The sequence below is a fragment of the Rattus rattus genome, chromosome 11, assembly GCF_011064425.1.
Source record: "Rattus rattus isolate New Zealand chromosome 11, Rrattus_CSIRO_v1, whole genome shotgun sequence".
Taxonomy (NCBI): Eukaryota; Metazoa; Chordata; class Mammalia; order Rodentia; family Muridae; genus Rattus; species Rattus rattus.
In genome coordinates, this window is record NC_046164.1 from 14,575,117 (window position 1) to 14,598,216 (window position 23,100).

General features: G+C 41.3%; 1 protein-coding gene across 5 annotated transcripts; it reads left to right on the forward strand.

The window, feature by feature from the left end:
• Positions 1–389: 389 nt before the first annotated feature.
• LOC116912914 (THO complex subunit 2-like) lies at positions 390–21,266 on the forward strand. Of its 5 annotated transcripts, XM_032917171.1 has the most exons (6): positions 390–5,754; positions 6,962–6,993; positions 7,097–7,137; positions 17,030–17,192; positions 19,645–19,703; positions 21,054–21,266. In XM_032917171.1, the coding sequence occupies exon 1, from the start codon at positions 456–458 to the stop codon at positions 5,412–5,414; it is 4,959 nt and encodes a 1,652-aa protein (XP_032773062.1). In that variant the 5' UTR covers positions 390–455; the 3' UTR covers positions 5,415–5,754; positions 6,962–6,993; positions 7,097–7,137; positions 17,030–17,192; positions 19,645–19,703; positions 21,054–21,266. The 5 variants fall into 5 exon arrangements, with proteins under 5 accessions (XP_032773062.1, XP_032773063.1, XP_032773064.1 ...); XM_032917172.1 differs by lacking the exon at positions 7,097–7,137 and having other exon boundaries at positions 21,054–21,265; XM_032917173.1 differs by lacking the exons at positions 17,030–17,192; positions 19,645–19,703; positions 21,054–21,266 and adding an exon at positions 10,607–10,741.
• Positions 21,267–23,100: the final 1,834 nt, after the last annotated feature.

Here is a 23,100-nt window from a genome sequence, read left to right on the forward strand (position 1 = left end):
TGTCATGGTGTAGCTACAAGGAAGCAAAGATTTTCCAGTAGCCATGGCCACAGAAATCAGAGGATCTCAGGTGGTAGACAGGAAGGATTCATTCTATCTCCGGGAAAGAAGAATGGAGAATTCACCTGTGGAACTGAGAAGCAGTTCTCCCTTAGTGTTTGTAGGGAAAGTAGGCAGATCAAGCACAGGTTCAGGATGAGATGGCAAGGCTTTTGTGGAGTTCTGACAACAGCCACCTCAGCAGCCACAGGGTCTACTCAATAGTCTGTCAGAGTCACTTGTTTCACATAGGCTGAGATGAGGACTATGGGATTTGTTTGTTTGTAAGCCAAAGAGATAGCAGCCTAGAAAACTGGTTGGGAAAGAAGGTAAGACTGAGACCTGAGAAGATCTAGACAGATACAGCTCCTTGCTATCAGCAGGTCCCTGGTAGAGGCATTTGTCTTAGGGAACTCATGAGCCTGCTGCCTCCTGGAAGCTTATTTGGCTCTCTCTTTGTTGCAGTGACTGACAGCAATGAGCATCCAACACTCCCAGCTTCCAGATCCAGAAAAACAGCACTAAAACCCTTCCTTCGGAATATCTGTGTTCGCTGTGGGAGGATCGTTCCTTGGACCTTCTGGAGCAAAAGTGTTAGTGCACAAGTGGCGATGGCCTCGACAACTGTAGTGGTTCCTACAGAGTGGATCAAGACCTGGGAGAAATCTGGGAGAGGCGAGTTTTTGCGTTTATGCAGGATTCTCAGTGAAAGTAAAAGCCGTGACACTTTGGCTTGTAGAGATTTCCAGCAAGCACTCTATGAGTTATCATACCATGTCATTAAAGGAACTTTAAAGCCTGAACAGGCCTCAAGTGTTCTTAATGACATCAGTGAATTTCGAGAAGATATTCCATTTATTCTTGCTGATATATTCTGCATATTAGATATTGAGACAAATTGCCTAGAAGAAAAAAGCAAGAGAGATCATTTTACACAACTGATATTAGCATGTTTATATTTAGTTTCAGACACAGTTCTGAAGGAACGCTTGGATCCAGAAACATTGGAATCATTAGGCCTTATCAAACAGTCTCAGCAGTTCAATCAAAAATCAGTTAAGATCAAAACAAAACTCTTCTACAAACAACAGAAGTTCAATTTGTTAAGAGAAGAAAATGAAGGTTATGCCAAGCTGATCGTTGAATTAGGGCAAGATTTATCTGGAAGTATCACTAGTGATTTAATCTTAGAAATTCTCAAATCTTTAATAGGATGCTTTAATCTAGATCCCAACAGAGTTTTGGATATCATTTTAGAAGTGTTTGAATGCAGGCCAGAACACCATGATTTCTTTATATCTTTATTACAAGCTTATATGAGTATGTGTGAACCACAGACACTGTGCCACATTCTTGGGTTCAAATTCAAGTTTTACCAGGAGCCAAATGGTGAGACTCCATCCTCCTTGTATAGAGCTGCAGCAGTGCTCCTGCAGTTTAACCTTCTCGATTTGGATGATCTCTATGTGCACCTTCTTCCAGCTGATAGCTGCATCATGAATGAATACAAACGAGAAATTGTGGAAGCTAAGCAAATTGTTAAAAAACTTACAATGGTTGTGTTGCCTTCCGAAAAAAGTGATGAGCGAGAGAAAGAAAAGAAAAAAGATGATAAAGTAGAGAAGGCACCTGACAATCAAAAACTTGGTTTGTTGGAAGCCTTGTTAATTATTGGTGATTGGCAGCATGCTCAGAGTATTATGGACCGGATGCCTCCATACTATGCCACATCACATAAAGTAATAGCCCTTGCTATTTGCAATCTTATACATATAACTATTGAACCTATTTACCGACGAGTTGGTGTTCCTAAAGGTGCTAAAGGCTCACCTGTCAGCGCTTTACAAAACAAGAAGGCACCAAAGCAAGCAGAGAGCTTTGAAGACTTAAGGAGAGATGTTTTCAGCATGTTCTGTTACCTCGGTCCTCACCTTTCTCATGATCCCATCTTATTTGCAAAGGTTGTGCGCATAGGCAAGTCATTTATGAAGGAGTTTCAGTCTGATGGGAAACAAGAAAATAAAGAGAAAATGGAAACTATCCTTAGTTGTTTGCTTAGCGTTACTGACCAGGTGCTACTTCCATCCCTTTCTTTAATGGATTGCAATGCGTGCATGTCCGAGGAACTATGGGGAATGTTTAAAACATTCCCTTATCAGCATAGATACCGCTTATATGGACAGTGGAAGAATGAGACTTACAACAGCCATCCACTTTTAGTGAAAGTTAAAGCTCATACTATAGACAGAGCCAAATACATCATGAAGCGTCTAACCAAGGAAAATGTGAAGCCTTCAGGAAGACAGATTGGGAAATTGAGCCACAGTAATCCAACCATTTTGTTTGATTATATCTTGTCACAAATACAGAAGTATGATAACTTAATAACCCCTGTGGTAGACTCATTAAAATACCTCACTGCATTGAATTATGATGTTTTGGCCTACTGTATCATTGAAGCACTAGCTAATCCAGAAAAAGAAAGGATGAAACATGATGACACAACCATCTCCAATTGGCTGCAGAGTTTGGCTAGTTTCTGTGGTGCAGTTTTTCGTAAATACCCAATTGACCTTGCTGGTCTTCTTCAGTATGTAGCCAATCAGTTAAAGGCAGGCAAAAGTTTTGACCTGCTTATATTGAAAGAAGTGGTACAAAAAATGGCAGGTATAGAAGTTACAGAGGAAATGACAATGGAGCAGCTTGAGGCTATGACAGGCGGGGAGCAACTGAAAGCTGAAGGTGGATATTTTGGCCAGATTAGAAACACTAAAAAATCCTCTCAGAGGTTAAAGGATGCACTACTGGACCATGATCTTGCCCTTCCTCTTTGTTTGCTCATGGCACAGCAGAGGAATGGGGTGATCTTTCAGGAAGGTGGAGAGAAACATTTGAAACTTGTAGGAAAGCTATATGACCAGTGTCATGATACCTTGGTACAGTTCGGTGGATTTTTAGCATCAAATCTAAGCACAGATGATTACATAAAGAGAGTACCTTCAATCGATGTTCTTTGTAATGAATTTCATACACCCCATGATGCAGCATTTTTTCTGTCTAGGCCAATGTATGCACACCATATTTCATCAAAGTATGATGAACTTAAGAAATCAGAAAAGGGTAGTAAGCAGCAACACAAAGTTCATAAGTACATTACATCATGTGAGATGGTGATGGCTCCTGTTCATGAAGCAGTAGTCTCATTACACATCTCCAAAGTCTGGGAAGATATCAGCCCTCAGTTCTACACCACATTCTGGTCTCTGACCATGTATGACCTTGCAGTTCCACATACCAGCTATGAACGGGAAGTCAATAAACTGAAGATACAGATGAAAGCAGTTGATGACAATCAGGAAATGCCTCTAAATAAAAAGAAAAAGGAGAAAGAGCGCTGCACTGCCCTGCAGGACAAGCTTCTTGAAGAAGAAAAGAAACAGATGGAGCATGTACAGCGAGTTCTACACAGACTGAAATTGGAAAAGGACAACTGGCTCTTAGCAAAATCTACTAAAAATGAGACCATCACAAAATTTCTCCAGTTGTGTATATTTCCTCGATGTATTTTTTCAGCAATTGATTCTGTTTACTGTGCTCATTTTGTCGAGTTAGTCCATCAACAGAAGACTCCAAACTTCTCCACACTTCTTTGCTATGACCGAGTTTTCTCAGACATAATTTACATGGTTGCTAGCTTTACTGAAAATGAAGCTAGTCGATATGGGAGATTTCTTTGCTGCATGTTAGAGACTGTGACTAGGTGGCACAGCGACAGATCCACCTATGAGAAAGAATGTGGAAACTATCCAGGATTCCTTACTATATTACGAGCAACCGGATTTGATGGTGGAAATAAAGCTGATCAGTTAGATTATGAGAATTTTCGACATGTTGTACATAAATGGCATTACAAACTAACCAAGGCGTCAGTACATTGTCTTGAAACAGGCGAATATACTCATATCAGGAATATTTTAATTGTACTAACAAAAATACTACCATGGTACCCCAAGGTTTTAAATCTGGGTCAGGCTTTGGAAAGAAGAGTGCATAAAATCTGCCAAGAAGAGAAAGAAAAGAAACCAGATCTATATGCACTAGCAATGGTCTACTCTGGGCAGCTGAAAAGTAGAAAGTCATACATGATACCTGAAAATGAATTTCATCACAAAGACCCTCCTCCAAGAAATGCTGCTACCAGTGTACAACCAAATGGGCCTTGTAGTGGGCTGCCTTCATCCATAGGAAGTACATCTAAATTAGATGAGAGCAGTGCTGAGGAGGCCGACAAGTCACGAGAAAGATCTCAGTGTGCTGTGAAAGCTGTGAATAAAGCTTCCAGTGTCATACCAAAAGGGAATTTAAGCAATGGAAATAGTGGCTCTAACACCAAAGCTGTTAAGGAAAATGACAAAGAAAAGGGCAAAGAGAAAGAAAAAGAGAAAAAAGAAAAGGCCCCAGCTGTTACTCCAGAGGCTAGGGTACTTGGTAAAGACAGTAAAGAAAAACCCAAGGAAGAACAACCAAATAAAGATGAGAAAATAAGAGAGGCCAAAGAAAGAATGCCTAAGTCTGATAAAGACAAGGAAAAATTAAAGAAGGAAGAAAAGGCTAAAGATGAGAAATTTAGGATCATCGTCCCCAATGTAGAATCGAAATCCACTCAAGAAAGGGAAAAAGAGAAAGAGCCCTCAAGAGAAAGAGATTTAGCAAAGGAAATGAAGTCAAAAGAGAATGTTAAAGGAGGAGAGAAAGCACCACTTTCTGGTTCCTTGAAATCACCTGTTTCCCGAACAGATATCATAGAACCGGAAAGAGAAAAACGTCGCAAGGTTGATTCCCATCCTTCTCCATCACATGCTTCCACAATAAAGGACAGTCTTGTTAAACTCAAGGAGTCTTCAGCAAAGCTCTATATCAACCATATTCCACCACCATTGTGCAAGAGTAAGGAGAGAGAAGCAGACAAGAAAGATTTGGACAAATCAAGGGAAAGGTCCAGAGAAAGGGAGAAAAAAGAGGAAAAGGACCGGAAAGAACGGAAAAGAGATTATTCAAACAATGACCGAGAGGCACCCCTGGACTTAATCAAGAGGCGGAAAGATGAAAATGGAATATTGGGGGTTTCAAAACACAAAAGCGAAAGTCCCTGTGAGTCTCTTTATCCAAATGAGAAAGACAAGGAAAAAATTAAGTCAAAATCCTCAGGCAAAGAAAAAAGTGATTCATTTAAACCTGAAAAGGTAGACAAAATATCCAGTGGGAAGAAGGAGTCTGGACATGACAAGGAAAAGATAGAGAAGAAAGAGAAATGGGACAGCTCTGGAGATAAGGAAGAGAAGAAACATCATAAGTCTTCAGACAAGCACAGATAATGAAGACTCAGCCAAAATATGGGTAGGCCTCTGAGCTGAAGGTCTCCCAGCTGAGAATACCAGAGCTCTGTGTGTCACTCTTTAAACACTTATCTCCCTTAATTGAGAGCTTCTGGTGCTGTCCATCTTATGAGAATCCTTTAAGTCAGAAGATGAATATGCATCGTCATCCTCTTGAGACATTGCAAAGTCACTGGCTTTCAGAACATTATTTTTACCTCTGGGCAGTTCCTTGCAGCAAGATCCCTGTGCGTACAATTTTTTCTTGAAACAACACCACCTATAGAAACAGCATCTATGAAACTCACCAGCAGAGTCTTGGATCACCCTTTGTAGAAAGGTGAGTTATCTTTCTAGGCTGAGTGCCTTGGTGTAGAGAAGGCTGTGTTTGTGTGTAAAATATAACTGACAACATCGGTATGATTAACCTGGCTTTTTTTATCTCCTTGCAAAAAGTTTAATTTCAGTTTATGAGAAAGGTCTTACACATATAAACCACAACAGCAATGTTTTCCATTTCATATGCCGTCTCAGTTTCCCAGGCATGTCCAAGCTCAGTGTTTTAAGGTACTTGCCATCAAGTCCAGACACCTGAGTTGGAACCCTGGCGCCTACATGACGGAGGCAGAAAACTCTGGTGCCCACAGATTTCTCTCGGTCCTTCACATACCCAAAGTTAATCAAAGTCATTAAAACAGTTTAATTTCTCTTACCCAGAAATTCTCCTAAGGTGACATCTTCATCATAGAAAATATATTTCGTACTTTCCTAATCACAGTCTGAGATAATGTGATCTTTATTGGAACATTACCTTTTAAATTTAAAAGTTGAGATTACTTAACCCTTTCAAAGTACACAGTTGAGTGATATTAGTCACATTGTGAAGTCCCCACTAACTGTAGATTTCTCTCATCTGCAGGAGAATCCACAAGTGTATTAGCATCCACTTTTAAATCTACTCTTCCCTTATTCTCTAGAAACAACTGATATTTTCTCTCAGTATGTTTGCTGACTTTGAACATTAGATAAATAGGATTGTGGAGTATTGTAGCTTTTGTGTATGGGTTCTTTAATACCTCCATGTTTAATGTGTACTAATCATTCCTTTTATGGCTGTATATTTTGTTTATTCATTAATAGACAGAATAGTAATTTTAAGTATTAAAATTGAAACACTAGTGTATCCACAGTTAAAGTAGATGGCACCAAGGTTTTATATATAGTATGAATAAAATGTTGTATAGAATGGTATATAAATTAATCAGGTTTTTGTTTGAGTGTGTTTTTCTAAAGGTCATTTTAGCCTTGATTTTAAGAAATGAATGAATGTACTATGTTCATCAATAAGTATTCATTTGAAATTTGAATGAAAACATTAGACATAGAAACTGTGTGTCAATGCTTATATTTTGAATTTATCTCATTATTTGAGAAAACAACATATAAAGGAAATGAAATGAGTATAAATGAATCAACATGACTTAAAATAATTTTTGTGATTCAGCAAATATTACATTTTAATATCACTTAAAATTATATCTTTATAGGGGACTTTTCTTCAATGGAGGACTTCTGGAAGGTATTTAAAAGTGACTTTGAAAGAACTCATTTCCCCTGAAAATTGTTCATTTTGATCAGTGAACAAGATAAATAATTTATTTGTCATTTGTGTGTTTCTTTAGGGTCTGTTATGCATTTACCAATATAGAAGAAGTAGTCTATGGTGAGTTGTTGAAGTTACTGTTCTCCCTTAAAGGAGTGGTTCAGTACCAGCTATAGAAAACCCTGCAGGTGCATGCAACAGTTGGGCCTTTCATTCATTACTTAGTTAATCTCCATAGCAATGTTACAAGGTAAACAAGGACCAATACTGTATAAATGATGCACATTAGATAGAGGATGTTTTATTGTCGCATAGCTAAGAAAGAGTGAAAGGATTTTGCATGTTTGTGCAGTCATTCTCCTTTATTCTAGCTTATTATTTACTGTATTTAATGATTCAGCAAATACTGAATGAGACTGTCCCAGGATATGTAAGATAGAGAAAGACGGAATGTTCTGTGTTGCTTCATTCAGTAAGATGATGGCATGCATCCCCAGCTCCCAAAGCAGTGCCTGGCAGAATCTTTCAAAGTCTGCTCTTGTAAATCAGCTAAATCCTTTCCCTAGTCAGTAAAGAACCTACATAGTTTACCAGACTCAATGCATATACATTGATTTTTAAAACTTCTTGAGAGCATGATGTCTTTATTCATATTTACTAGCTTTTATCTGTTCTCAATAACTTGGACTTGAAGCCTGCTTTGCCAGGTAACTAGTTTAGCTGCTTGAGGCACTTAGAATTCTAGTTTTTCATCTAATAGATTAATCTATTGAGAAAGGGAAAGAGACCACAGGATGTAATCACATCCCCAAATCTCTTCCTCTGAATGCTACATAAAATGTATGACCAGGTCTCGAGTACATTAGTCCTTTGGGGAGACCACTGCTATCCCAACCGCAGCATTCCACCTCTGACCCTCAACATTCTCATGTCTGTCTCCTAATGCTAAATGCATTAAGATAGCTCCCAAGTGTGTCTGAAGTCTTGCCACTTCAAATATTGTTTTAATAACAAACAAAAAACCTCAAAGCAAATATTTACCTCTGTGTGCTGGTTTGAATAGGGATGGTCCCCATAGATTCATATGTTTGAATGCTTGGCCCATGAGGACTGGCACTATTAGGATGCCTGGCCTTGTTGGAGGAAGTGCTTTTCTGTAATGGTGGCCTTTAAGGTCTCCTCCTACGCTCAGACTCTCTGCCCACTTCAGAGGAGTATGTCTGACCGCCTTTGGGTCAAGATGTAGAACTTTTGGCTCCTCCAGCACCAAATCTGCCTTCACAATGCCATGCTTCCCGTCATGATCATAATGAACTGAACCTCTGAAACCATAATCCAGTCCCAATTAAATGATTTCCTTTATACGAGTTGCCTTGGTCATGGTGTCTCTTCACAGCAATGGAAGACCTAACTAAGAAGGATATTGGGGACTGGGGTCTTGCTGTGATAGACCAAACCATGTTTTTGTTTGGAGGAATGTGTATTTTGGGACTTAGGATTTGGAAAGCAATGACTTTTACTGGGACTTAATGGGCCATCCTAGTAGGAATATGGAAGACGAAGACGTTGGTGCTGAGGGTGATATGAACTCTTGTGGTTTCAGAGGAGAAAAATTTTAGTATGTTACCTGGAGGTCGTTCTTACAGTGTTTTGGTCAAGAATGTGGATGGTTTTTGCCCTTTTCTGGGGAGTCTGCCTGAGGCTAAGGTGAAGAGATCCAGATTAGTTAAATTGAGGAAACAGGTCTCAAAAAAGCCCAGCATAGACTGTGTCTTATGGGTCACTCTTAGAGCATTTTGATCAAGTGAAGCAAGATTAGGATGAAAAATGCAGTATGTTATTGTTCAAGGATTAAAGGGGCACCTGGAAGCGGAATGGAGCTGAATCCTCCATTCAAGGATATTAAACGGAATTCAGGAAGTGGTGACCTCAGGACAAGATCCCACCCAGCTAAACTTATGCATTAGCAGTTACACAGGGATAGTTATATTATGTTAGGATTTGTTACGACCTGTCATAACTTGTTTTCATTTGGACATCAAAATATGATTGTGTGTCAGATTGACAAGGGTTGGAGTGTTGTATCTGTTCTCAGTTGTCAACCTGAATATATCCGGAATGAACTACAATGTAGAACTTAGAAAGATCTTGTGACAGGAATTTAAGAAAACTGTAGGCCTTTAGTTCCAGCACTCTGGAGACAGAGGCATGCAGATCTCTGAGTTCAAGGCCAGTCTACAGAGCAAGTTCTTAGAGAGTAAAGCTTGGGCAGTGAAGGAAACCACTGAAACTAAATGCAGAGGGTGATGTAACCCAAGCTGAACTCTGTGTACACCGAGCCTTCATCTGTTGTCCACACATGGCTGGGTTTGTTCCTCTCCTCAGAGCTCTAGCCACAATCTCAGTTTATTCCATATTTGATTCATAGCACTGTATCTATCCCATTGGCCTGTGTCCTGTCCACGTCACAGCCACGAGCCGGTTGATGGCTTACCCAGTTGGGTGTGGAGGATAGTGGGACTTAGGATAGAAAGATACAGGGACTGCTGAGTCTCCTGCTCTAGCCATCAATCGGATAAGGAAAGACCCCTCAGGAGGGAGGTCCCCACTTGGTCACAAGGTTCAAGGTGCAGAAAAACCCTTCTCTGTTCCCACACAGATCACCCTTCTCATACAGTGCTTTTGTGATGCCAGATTCTATGTCTGGCACTTGCCAGGCTTTCTTTCTCTTGGTTGCTTAAGACCCTGTGGAAGAAGATTCGCCTACTCTGTCACCAGTGACAAAATTGGGTCTTTCTTTTCTACAAATACAAAGTGCAGCACTTGTGCACCCCACCAGGTTTCTCTGGTTTTGTCCTTTTCTTTCTTTCTTTCTTTTTTTTTTTTTTTTATTAATTTGAGTATTTCTTATATACATGTCCTTTTCTTTTTACACCACCCTCCTGTCCCTGTGCCATCTGCCTTTGTTTCAGTTTTTCTCCTCGGGTTGCAGGAGTGTGCATGGCATCTCTTGTCTGCTCCTTCCCTCTATAAAGTGTGAACTACTGAGGAGGTTTTTGTCTGGTGTAAAGCCTGCGCTTCTCTGTTTAGATTAATAATACTAAGTTTATATTTGTGCATGGACACATCTGAAGAGGCCTTGTCCACTTTGACTCCCATGCTTTAAACACCCTGTGCTGGTGTTTGTGAAGGAACTTATTCTTAGAATTATTGAAGAGAATCTAAAGAAATTAAGAATACTCAGGCTGTTTCAGAGTCGCCCTCCTGGTAGCTGTTGCTATCTCTGCCCTGAGGTGTATCCTTGAAGGCAAAGTCCCCTTTTTAATGATCTGTGCTGATTTTGTGAAGTTATATAGATCATTTTATGGAAACTGTGTCATCCAAAAATTTATATTTTCTAAATTACACCAGGGTATACTTTTTTTTTTTTTGACAGCCATATTATTTGTTACCTACCCACTAGATATTCCATTTTGCTTCATTGACAGGAATTTTGTAAAACTCAGTTTTAGGGGAAAAGTACTAAGTCTTAAAAGCTGTTTTCCTATGTTAGGACAGTGTGGATAGTTTCTGATGATTCGTTTTCTAGTGCCTAAAAAGCATAAACACACCCTCGATCAGTGCTGCCTTTGCTGATACGCTGGCTCATCTCACATCGTTGATAAGAGAGATTTGTGCAGCTCCTTCTGTGTGCCAGGCCCTGTTCAAAGATGGTCTCCTCTCCTCTCCCTCATAGAGTACCTCTAGGTAAGTACTGTACTTCATACGGACACACACACTGAGAAATGAGGTGCCTTTCTTTGTTCCCTATAATTCTCACTGAGGGCATTGTGGCTCTAGTTCCTGACTCACACACCAGGGAAGGCAACCATGAAAACTTGGATTTGATGACACAGGTTCTGTGGACAGACATCTCTGGTATGAGTTCTTCATACTTTTAGGGACTAACTTAGCATCACTAAATCTTAGGACCTTCATTTCTGAAGGTGAATAACTCTATGAGAATTCAGTAAGCAATGAAACACCATGTTACATATATTTACCCCATGTGATAAAATTTATGTTAAATACCTTATTTTACCAGGAAACAAGTGTCTGTGACTAACACAAGTATTCCGATGATTTCATCTGTTTCTATTGTTGTTTTTATCCATTTGTGCTCTTAAATTAGTTGAGTCTACACAAGTGAGATGGTGTAGAGAGTGGAAAAGAGAATGAGTCACCTCACCACTGGAGAATAAATGCAGTGGGGCAATCTCTTACCTGGTTTATTCAGGAACCAGGGATGATAAAACAGCTGCCCACCTTGCTAGTTTCAGAAAACCATGTGGCTGGACCAAGAAACCTAGTCAGCTTTGTATGACTTTTCATGTACAGCACCAACATCAACCTGTTGTGTGTGGTCAGGTATGTACTTCAGGCTTAGGGCCCTTCCTATTTCTAGCTAATGGTCTAGACATGTCTTATTGTGAATATGGGCCAGGGGAAAATGCCTTTCCTGCCACTACACAGATAAAGGGTATTAAGGATCTGGCTGACAGCAGTGTGAGAGGTGAAGCAGCAGGACTGATAGGATTGTGAGTATTTGGCAAAAAAGGATTCCAAAAGATTTAGGATTCCAGAAGAACATTATGATTCAGAGAGGATTTTAAACCCAGGGTGCTGCAGATACTGCTCAGTTGATAGAGTGCTTGCCCAGCACGCACACAGCATTGGGCTTGATCCCAGCACCACTTAAGGGAGCATGATGGTCTATGCCTGCAATACTGTCACTTGGAAAGTGAAGGCAGGAGGATCAGAAGCTCAGGAATCCTCAACCCTCAGCTACACAGCACATTTAAGGCTAGCCCATTCTATATGAGACACTGTCACAATCAAACACACCAAACAAAATACAAAAGAATTTAAATAAAGGGGAACTTGGAGAAACAGTTCAGCTTCTAATATGCTTCCTGGGTAAGCCTGATAACCCAAGTTTTAAGCCTCAGAGCCCACTTAAACAGCAGACATGGTAGCACAGACTTGTAATCCCAGCACTGGGGAGACAGAGACAGGAGGAACCCGGGGGCTTACTGGCCAGCTACCATAGCCTATTTAGCCAACTCCAGGTCCTACTGAGAGACTTTCGCGAGCACACACACACACACACACACACACACACACACTCTCTCTCTCTCTCTCTCTCTCTCTCTCTCTCTCTCTCAAAAGAACTTTAATCCAGTCTAAGTTCACCCCAGCCCTGTAAGCTTTCCAGAAAAGCACTGTTTGTTCTAGAATCTGTCTTTAGCTATTACAGGGTCATTGGACCACGGTCACCTTTGTTTCTCCACTTTCTCTGATTTCCTCCCCTCAGTTTTCCATTTGTAGTAGACCTCGATTTATCCTGTATTTCTCAGATAAAGTAATTGTACAGGTTCTATTCTTGTCTCTTGGAGCAATCAGTGCAAAAGATAGCCTTGCCCACATTCAAGGAAGAATGAGATGGAGAATAGGCAGTAAACTATGTAGGACCTTAGATAAATGCTACTTCTACAAGAGAACAAAATGTGAAGCAAAACCAGGAGGATCACAGTTTACACTGAATATCATGTTACAACACTTGCACGTCACTCACATGATTACTCACACATACATCAACACACAGTAGAATATGGTTGGTATACTTCGTCATTCTTTTTCACATTAAACTCAGCTCTGCTCTAACAGCCAGTTGGAAGTACTAAGATGAGTCAAAGCGCATTGTAATTACTGTCAAGCCTTCCCTAACGATTCCTGTGAAAATCAGGTAGCTAACAATTAAAAGTCAATAGACTGTCTTGAATATATGTCACTTCCATACTAAGATGAACATCATCAAGGCAGTTCCAAAGTAACTCGACACTGTTTTCTTAGTTTCTAGATGTGGTCTACAAACTGAGAGCCAGTGTGCTGTAAAAAGATGTCTTAAGATGCATAGGTAACTGTATTCTGAGTTTACATTGAGGCTATTACAGGTAATGCTTTCAGTACTGCTCTACTGAAAGCATTCCAAAAGTTTAGTAGTAAAGAATGAAAGACTTAGTAATGGAGAGGAATTCTCATTTACCACAGTCCGGACTTGGAGGCCACTGTTTGGATTCTGGGAGGCCAGCTTCTGATGTGGCCACTTGCCACAGTGGAGGCAGTGGTAATAAATACCTGGCTGATAGCTTTAAAAACTCAAACGATGCAGCTGGGTATTTTTATCTCGACAGTGAGATGGTGCCATGAAGTGCGTCATTTCCCTTTCTCGGTGTGGCACGTAGAAAGTGGGATTTGTCAAGATAGTCCTGCAGTTACAGCGAGACACAAAAGATTAGTCAGTGTAGCATGATAACACAGTAAGCAGGTACTGAGTCCCTGGGAGTAACAGAGCCCTGGGAGATGGGAACGTCTATTCTGGAGGCCAACTGCATGTCTGCTATGACTTACGTACTGAGTGACCTAGTCCATACTTCATACATTTCAGAAGCAAAACAAAAATAGGAATGGAAGGAGGCAAAAAGACCAGAAACGTGAAGGTGGCAAAGAGACTTAGCTGGGGCTGTTGTGAAGGCTGAGGGTAGCAGGGAACTGAGGGATATGAGGACGGAGGGTCTCCTAAGATGAAGCTGGTACAAAATGCCACGCTGATAGCTAAGACCCCAAATGCTGTTTAGTCCAGTCACGTGTTTGAGTCCAAGGCTTAGGTTTGCCATGTCATCGTAGAACATAATCCAGCTCTTAGAAAGGCTTATCTGTCGATTAATTTTCATATTTAAAAACTAGGCAGTAATCAAAGGATAAATTAAATAAATAAATGCATATGCACACACACACGCGCGCGCGCGCGCACACACACACACACACACTTTAGTTGTTGTGTGTTTTTCAAGACAGGGTTGTCCTCTTACTTGCTCTGTAGACAAGGTTAGCCTTGAACTCAGAGATCCACCTGCCTGTGCCTCCCAAGGCATACTTAAAGGCATACAGAGATTTATATGTGTCTATATCTTGGAGGAACTAATCCTCTGGGGTGGAAGACCCTGGCAAGTGCACTCTTAACTTCATAGCCCGTGCTGCTCTGTGGAGCTAGTGATGGTGGCCACCGTGACTTTTCACTAAGTCGATGTACCGTGTAATAGCAGTGGTTTGTTTTGTTGTGGTTTTGGCTGGTTGGTTTGTTTAGCCTTGTAGTGGAAGGACAGAGTAGACGGACTGGCTTCCCTGTTCTGCTTATGCGTTGCTGTCCTGTGACCATGATGGAGATAGGCAGTTGGACTGCCAGGCACGTGGTGTAAGCTGATCTGCTCCATCACAGGCTTTGACTTCTTCCTGACAGCCTGCGAAATTGTCTTCTGTTCCTTTATTCTTCTCTACGTAGGAAGATGTACTGAAAATTTGTATTCTTAAACTAGTCACAAAGTACACTATCAGGAGTTTATGAAATTGCCTGGATATTCTATCTTAACTATAGGTGGGAGAACAATACTAAAATTTATACGGTATCATAAAAGATGTTAATTACAGTCTCTGATTCATTGTTATGAGTGTTCAGAAGTTCAGTATTTCAACTTCTGTGATCACTTTTATTTTTGTAAGAACCCTTCCTGAGTATGACACGCAGTGTTTACAGATCCTGAGAGGAAGTACGAGCTCACATTTGTCTTAACTAAAGAGACAAAAGTACTATTCATGCTAATGATTTTCTTCAACTGATGGTAAGAATTAATTATGAATGAAAATGTATAAAATGAGGGCAAGAGGAAGCAGCATAGACTATTTTGACTGATAAGAAGCATGGTATAGAATGTCCTGATGTCCACAGGGTACAGAAATTGTATGTTCATCAAGGATTTCTGTCTGAGGAGCAAGAAAGCATAAGCTAGAATAGAGTCCGAGAAAGCCATCTTTCGGATGCTTGTCTCCACTCTAACACATTCACCTCATTGTCCCCATCAACTAAGTCACTTAATCAACTGTGCATCGTCCGGTCTCCAGAGAAGCATTGTCTTGCTTCCAGAGAAGCAAGTAAAACCTAATCTTTATGACCTTTCATTCTGGTGCTTTCAGCCCTTTTCCTATATTGTATTATACATTTGAATCCGTAAGTGTGGATCGTCACCTGCTTAATCTTAGCTTAGCTGTTCTGTGTCCATGCTGTCTATTGGCCTAAAAAAATGACCCTTTGAAATTATAAAGACATCTACATTGTCTGCTGTCCCCTTCTCCTCTGTCTGCTGTCCCCTTCTTTCCCCCTTGACAATTATTATGCTTTACCCACTTTCCAAAATCCATGTGGCCTTGTTGATAGATTGTGAATCATTTCCCTTTAAAGCCTGTTGATACAGAAAATAAGAGGCTGGACAGAGTGCGACTCAGTGGGTAGATGCTCTTTCTGCTAAGCCTCCCAGTTCAGTTCCTGAGAAGTGATGGCAGAACAGAAAGGACTCCCACAAGCTGTCCCCTTGCTCCCTCCTGTCTATCATGGCCTATGGCATATCCATACACGCAGACAAATAAACAAACAAATCGTATGTTTTAAAGGAAATCTGATCCATGTGTGAGTGAACACCGAAATCACGAAAGAGAGCTTGATGCATGTGTCCTGCCTTGTATCAGCAGTAGCCACAATAATCATAATCATAATGGCTTATACCTTAGAAGCTAGTGTAGATTGGGGTATACATGTAACTGTCTCCTATATATTTGGTGAAGAAAGGGAGGGAATAACAGATGTGTAGAAGTCAGAAAATAAAGATTTTTAAAACAAAAGCAGCAATGAAGATAATGCTTAGCAAACAGACAGGGCTGGAGAGACGGCTCATTGATTACACTCAGACATACATGCAGACAAAACACTCACACACAAAATAAAGTTCAGTGTTAAAAGACAGGAAATAGGTACAAATGGATCTGAATGAGGTGACCATGAAAAAAGCAAGCTTTCCCCTTGAACTTGAGTTTATTACAGAATCACCTCCCATTCCTGTGCATGGGACCGCAGGCACGCGTATGCACACGCATGCACACGCATGCACATGCTCCTATACACATCCAGCACGTTTCTTCTCCTGACTTCTCAGTACTTCCCTCCTACTGACTAGCTTCATGCCGCTGATGAGAGTCGCGGTCAACTATAGAAATCATGCATCGGTGGAGAAGAATAAATCATATTAAAATAAATTCATATTGTTACAAAGTTTTTTTTTATTTTCTACTAATAGTAGTAACCGTATAATAGCATATATACCAAACATTGAGGATAGAGGGATTTTTTTTCAGAATAAATGAAGTTGTTCCCCGTCTTTCAGCACTTTGCGTACTGGGAGTGCACTTGTATAGTGTGGCTCTGTCACTGCACTTTTCCCCTTCTGGATTAAGGCGCCATATTTCATATGATCCACGTATTATGTTGAATCTAACCCTGCTCGTTTGGTTCAGCACATGCAGTAGGAGGCCATCTTAGTGTGCTCTCTGGTTGATCTAGTTGATGCGAGGAAGCAAGTGAAAAAGGAAAGTTAGAGAAAGAAGATAGGAAGTTGGGAAGGACAAGTTACACTACCTAAGACGTACGGAGCAGTCCTTTCTCTCTGGGAGAGACTGGGGGAAACTCACACAAACCGGGTTCCAAGAAGCATTCCTCCCATGAGGTAGACACTCAGAAAGCACCGTGTATAAAAGAGGGTAGATGCTGATGGTTGAATAAGGGGAACAAGCATGTAAGTGCCCTCTGTTCCTATAGTAAACATGCGTAACAACGCTTAGCCCTGTGCATGTCGTCAGGCCTTCAGTGACAGCAAGTACATTCATGCATTGTTCAGTTGTCACCACTGCATTGGCACACTGCTCATCATCATAGCAAAATCTAAATGTGTCGTCTAAAATCATGCATGTGGCTCTTTGCAGTATGTCTGTGCCACTGACATTGTTTGCAGAGACGTCCACTCCTGGTATGGCAGAATTATACCCGAGGTTTGTTCAGAGCACGTTGTATTATGTATTGGTATTGCAGCTCTTCACAGTCACGAGTTTTCACAAGTCCGTGAGCCAGCTCTCAGCCCTGTCATGGTGTGCCCGAAAACCTGTGTTGCTTTGCCATTATGTTCTTCACTGTCTCCTTGGCACATGCCCAGTTGGCATTCAGTTGGAAACTCGCATACCTTCCAGGGGTACATGTAAGTATTTTCAAATCATAATTAGTGCTCCTACCTTGTCAATAATGTTTGTTATTTGGCTATCTTAAATGACCTATTTCACAAGCCCACCAAAGAAATTAAGAAAAATCTGAATGGCTGATGCTTAGGAAAGCACTACTCATGAACCAGGCACGGCGGAGTGAGCTTATAGCACCAGTGCTGAGAAGTGGAGACAGGAGGATAGAAGTCGAAGTCACCTCCGTCCTCTGCGTAGCAGGTTCAGCTCTCAGTAGTGAGATGCAGTGACACAGCTGTAAGACACCAGTGCTGCTGGAACGACAACCTCTTCCAAACATCGAGGGGAGCCGAAAACAGTTACTTTGATTAGTTACATTTATTTATTGGAGGAGTATGTGTGTACACACACATGTGCAGGAACACAGAGGTCAGAAAAAACACATGCAGGAGTTAGTTCTTGTACCATGTGTGCTCTGGTTCTGTGCTTGAGTTGTGAGGCCTGGCAGTGAGCAGGCACCTGTGCTCCCTGGGCTCTGTCCTGTGCTGCAGTGTGAGCTTGGCCCTGCCCATTCCATTGCAACGGAAGACCAATAGTTCCTATTTTTATTCCTGTTGACTGTTGTGTCCATGGTTTCAACTTCAAATAATTTAATGAGTTAAAGGAAGTTACACTATTTTAAGATGGAGTGGTACAGGAATCTTAGTCTCCCCCAGTGTCTCCACACGTATGGGAAACAGCAGTAGGAATTGCTGGATGGTCTGTGCTGTTTACAAAGCAATCAGTGTGTAAGAAAGATTGTCACAGCTTTGCATTCATAGACTTTAGTGAAAGAGGGACAGAAGCCTTAATTACTGGTATTAGATAGAAGTTAGGAATGAAACTGATTTCATTAAGACCCAGCTTTGACAACACCTAGTCTTCTGGGCCTCACTCTGAGTAAATATGAGAATATTAAATGTTCAAGTACAAAATTCTGGCCATCCTCCAGAAATCTTTGATTTTTAAGAGATTTTTAACTTAAAACCTAAGGAGACCTTGTGAAGATTTATGTACTATTTTATTATCTAGATACTTGATTCTTAGATCTGATAGCCACATAAGCCACTTAAATAACATTTTTGCGTGTTAATTATACCAGGTGAGAATAACATACAATGTGGAAACATTTTGTTACCCAGAAGGCACTGACTGAGGCAGACAGCAGGAGGTCAGTGATTTCCTTCTCTTTGGTTTGGCTCCTCTGTACAATGGTGAGATCACTCTTAAGAATTGTTACCTTGTCCCTTAGTGCACATGGGTTTTGTGTTGTGTTTTTGTTTTGTTTTGTCCTGGGGAGCTGAGGCTTCCTATGGTAAGGAAATTAATCAAGTTTCAGAACTACGTTGTTTTTCCATTTCTGTGTTCTTTGTTCTGTTGGTATGCATACTTCTGTTTACAAGGATGTTGCTGGCCCAGGTTGTCTTAGAGAAGCATGTTTGTTTGGAGTTGGGTGTCTTTCTAGCACAGGCTATAAGGAGAAAACTGGCCTCCATCCATCAGCTTCTCCTTTGCTCCTGCATGGTGATGTCGGCTTGGGTTAGACAATGAGTCATGATGCTGTCGCAGTTTCTAGGAGGGACCAAGTCAGTAGTCACAGAGCGTGAGCAGGATCGAAGCCAGAAGTTGAGCATGATGGTCAGCAGATGGAAGCTGCCTCAGGGCGAGTGAAGGTGAGGCTGCTGCAGAGGGCCTGATTGGATCCCACACCCACCCTGACTGGTTGACCACTGCCCACCTCTCAGCGCCCTCACGGCAGCTGGCCTCTGCTTGCAGGGTTTACGTTGTCAGTGCTTCAGTTACACTGGGGCTTCCTGTTGTTTGACTCTATGTGGAAGTTGATGATAATAACTTCTAACTAGTACCTTGATTATTCAGAAGAGATAAAGAGCATGTTAATATACAAAGTATGAAAATAGCAAGCTGAACAGTGAAATGAAAGTAAAAATTATGATGAGGCTAAAGAATACATTCTGGAAACACAGATGTGTTTGTGATTGTAATTAATGGGCTATAATCCAGCCTACCTGGCCTTAACAATTTTTAAATGTTTATTTTTATTATTTTTAATTGTGTATGCATGTCTGTGTCTGGAAGAACAAGCAAGTGCTTTTAACTTCTGAGCCCTGGCCTAAAAAAAATGTTAATAATCATGAGTAACCCGATTGGTAGTGTAATTAAATGTCCATGTGAATAAGAAAACTTCATCAGGAGATAGGAGGTTGCCTTTGGTTTTTAGCTGTCCTTCAATGACTAACATTATTTCATTGATTCTTTGTAACCGTGTCGTTGTTATTGTCTGTGTTTATTTCACTGACTTCAGCCCTGAGTTTGTTTCTTGCTGTCCACTCTTTGGTGACATTATCTCCTAGTTGTCGTTGTAGCGGTTTCAGATGTGGTGCTAAGTCACTAACATGCAATCTCTCCAACTTTCAGTGCTGTGAACCTACCTCTTCATTGTGAATGACCGCCTTCCTTGTGCCCTAGAGGTTTGGGTATGTTGTGTTTTCATTTGTATACAATTCTAGGAAGTTGGGTTTCCATCTTGGTATCTCTTGACACATTTTTCGTGTCAGTGGTGAGTAGTTGCTCAGTCTCCATGAGTTCGTAAAGTCATTTGTTCCATGTTAACAACATCCAGCTTTAATCTGTGTAGTCACATGGGATGCAGGGGAATGTCAGTTTTTTTTTCTTGTTGAGACTTGCTCTGTGTCCAAGCATGTGGTAAGTTTTGGAGAAAGTTCCATTTGCTCCTGAGAAGGTAGATTGGTTTGTGCTCAGGTGAAATATCTGCTAGGCCCAGCAACAAAATGAAAGCCCGGCACTCTCACCCATCATAGGCAGAGGAGTAGAACGGCAGGTCCTGGGCTCACTGGCAGTGCAGTCCAGCCCAAGCACAAAGCTCTAGGTGTAGACCCCATCTCGGATAGGAGGTAGGAGCAGCAGAGGAAGACATTTCAATTCATACTGACCGCTGGCTTCCACATGCATGTGCAGTCAGTCACGCGTGTCACTTATTACACACATACAAGTCATTAAAAATTAAACAGCCATTGAACAGTTAGAGTTGATTCAATGCGAACCTTAATCTCTAGTCAAGAAGCCTTAATATTTTTAAGGCTTTTATGTAATATTTTATACAAAGTACTGGGACAAGAAAACACAGTTGTGGGGCTGGAGAGATGGCTCGGTGGTTAAGAGCACCGACCAGAGGTCCTGAGTTCAATTCCTAGCAACCACATGGTGGCTCACAGCCATCTGTAATGGGATCCGATGCCCTTGTCTGATGTGTCTGAAGACAGCTACAGTGTATAGTATACATATGATAAATAAATTTAAAAAGAAAGAAAACACAATTGTCATACTGCTTTATTTACTTGAAATACATTCTGAGCATAATTCTGTTTCCTAAATATTTGTTTACTGTATAGTTTCTGGCGTCACCTTAGAATGATATTGAATGGGAAAAAAAGAATGATATTGGATATAAATAATATATTTAAAGAATATATTAACATGTATTGTTTTTTCTTATGTCATCACTCTTTAAAAATTAGCACTCGAAACAAGTGTCTTTATAGCAAAAACTGCACATAAATCCATTTTTGGATTATTTTTAATGTCGAGTCTGACTGTAGGGATGTGCATACATTAGAAGACTTCAGATACCGTGCTAACCAGAGGAAACAAGCCCTTAGTTTCCACCACAGTGCATGAGGCTTCTCCATGGAGAAAGAGGTTCCGACTGTACTATTAAAGAGAGAGAGCAAAAAAAAGTTTGTTCTTCAAAAGACAGTGTAGCAGAACATGCTAATTAATGTGCTCCTTCAACTGGTTTCCTGCAGCATGTGGGAAACACGGACAGAGGCATGGAGCTCTCCACTGTCAGCATGGTGTCCCAGATCCAGATGTTGATCTAAGGCTAGATAGAGATCATGGAGCTGCCAAACAGAAGAGACATGAGGTAAGCCAGACACATAGATGCTGCGGCCATGCCTTGAAAACCGTCAGCTGGTGAGCAAGGTGTTACGGTGTGTGTATTTGCTGATGACAGAGAGAGCTCCATGCCCAGCAGTGGTGTTTACAGACCCCAAGACCCTTAGCACTCCTGAGGTCATGATGAGAGGGCCATTCATTCAGATCTGGGAGCCCAGCAGGTAGGCAGCAGCTCCTGCCAAGGGAGAACAGAGCCTTGTCCATCAAAGTCCTTAATCTTGGGGAAGCTGCCTGAAGCACTTTGCCTTTTGGCTTCAGGCTAACTGAGGTTTCTCAACCCAGGATGTGTTTTGGGGGCTTAATAGCTCACCATAAGAGTAGCACTGGAGTGCACTTGGGTCCTGAACACCCAGTAGAGTCGCCAACAGGCTAATGAAGACTTCGTATTGGCTTGAGCTGTGTCCAGGTGGTCTTCTCTGGTGCGTACGTCACAACAGCAGGTGGCCAGCACAGAACAAGCCCAGTGGCGATTTTGCAGTGTCTTTGTCTCAGGGCTTTTTTTCTTTTACTCTTACAGGTGCTTCGTGTGTGTATTAGGGTTTCCAGTTCTGTGTTTTTGTGGGATTCCTGTGTATATGGATATGTGTTGTCATGTGCTTGTGTTTTCTGCGCTTTTTCTTTGGCTCTTTTTCTTCTGTTTGTTGTTTTTATTCCAGTTTGTTTGTTTTTGTTTTGTTATTACCTTTTGATGCCTGTTTTCTCAGGAGAGACAGAAAGGGTGTGGACCCAGATAAGAGGGAAGGAGAAACAGTAATCAGAACATAGTGTATGAAAAAATAAGTTCAATAAAAGAAAAGGAGTTGAAAAGATGTAGATGTTTTTTCAGTTCCAGTATTGTTTTCATTCTTTTGCATTGACACAGTTTTATAATCCCTGAAACACACACTTCTAATTCTATGATACAGCACAGCAATCACATTCTGTAGCTCTTCCTTAGAGTCCTGTGACCGCAGAGGCAGTGATGATGTGTAGGCTGGGCTCTTCGTGCTGTCTCTGGAGGGTGTGAGGGAGGGCGTAGTGACCACAGCGATTGCTATGAGGCGCTGCTCCTCCCTAGCCTTTCCTAACTTGACACATTTGGTCTCAAATGTCGTAAGGAAACTTACGCGTGAGAGTATACATCGCCTGGCTACTAACACACTCTCGTTTTCCTTTTCTCATTTAAAATAGTGACGGACAAGTGATGACCGTGAGATGCACGGGAACAGATGGAGCAGCTGGTGCAGTGCTGGGATGCTGCTGTTGTGTCCCAGACAGCCATGCCTCAGTGACGTTAGACTCAGCAGTCAGCCTCGCCCCGCGTCCTTCACCTCCTTCCAGTCTGCAGTGGGCATGGAAGTCGCCGGCAGAAATGTGGGTGCCAGGGTCCACACGTGGTGATCCACGTGTGCTACTGTGTGGTCCTGAGTGGGTTTGCCATAGCAATTACATTATTTATGTCTGGTTTATCATACGATGCTGGTCTTTTATAGCTAATTATTAGTCTTCTGCACTTGGTTTTATTTTCCATAAACTTTACACATGGATGAAAGAAGATATTTTTTGATTTTTCCTCACATGACAGATTTAGAATTTGAAATATTGAACTGAGGAAAAAACCCAAAAAAACTAGAAAGTATGTCGAGAAGTACGCCCAATTGCTGCCCTGCCTCAGCCTTCAGGTGACAATGAAGTAGCTTTCTACAGCTTGGAACTGTCTAAGGACTCCTGCGTACACACTTCCAGCCACAAGTCAGTATTTGTGGAGGAGGAGGAGGGCGTTTCTTTCCTTGCTGATGCCACTCTGTGATTGGTCATTTCAGGTGCCCTTTACTGGTAAACGTAACCATGCTGGCATACCGTAGCATAGCTATATCCCCATTGTGCTGGAGTCTGTGTGAATAGTTAAGATGTTAA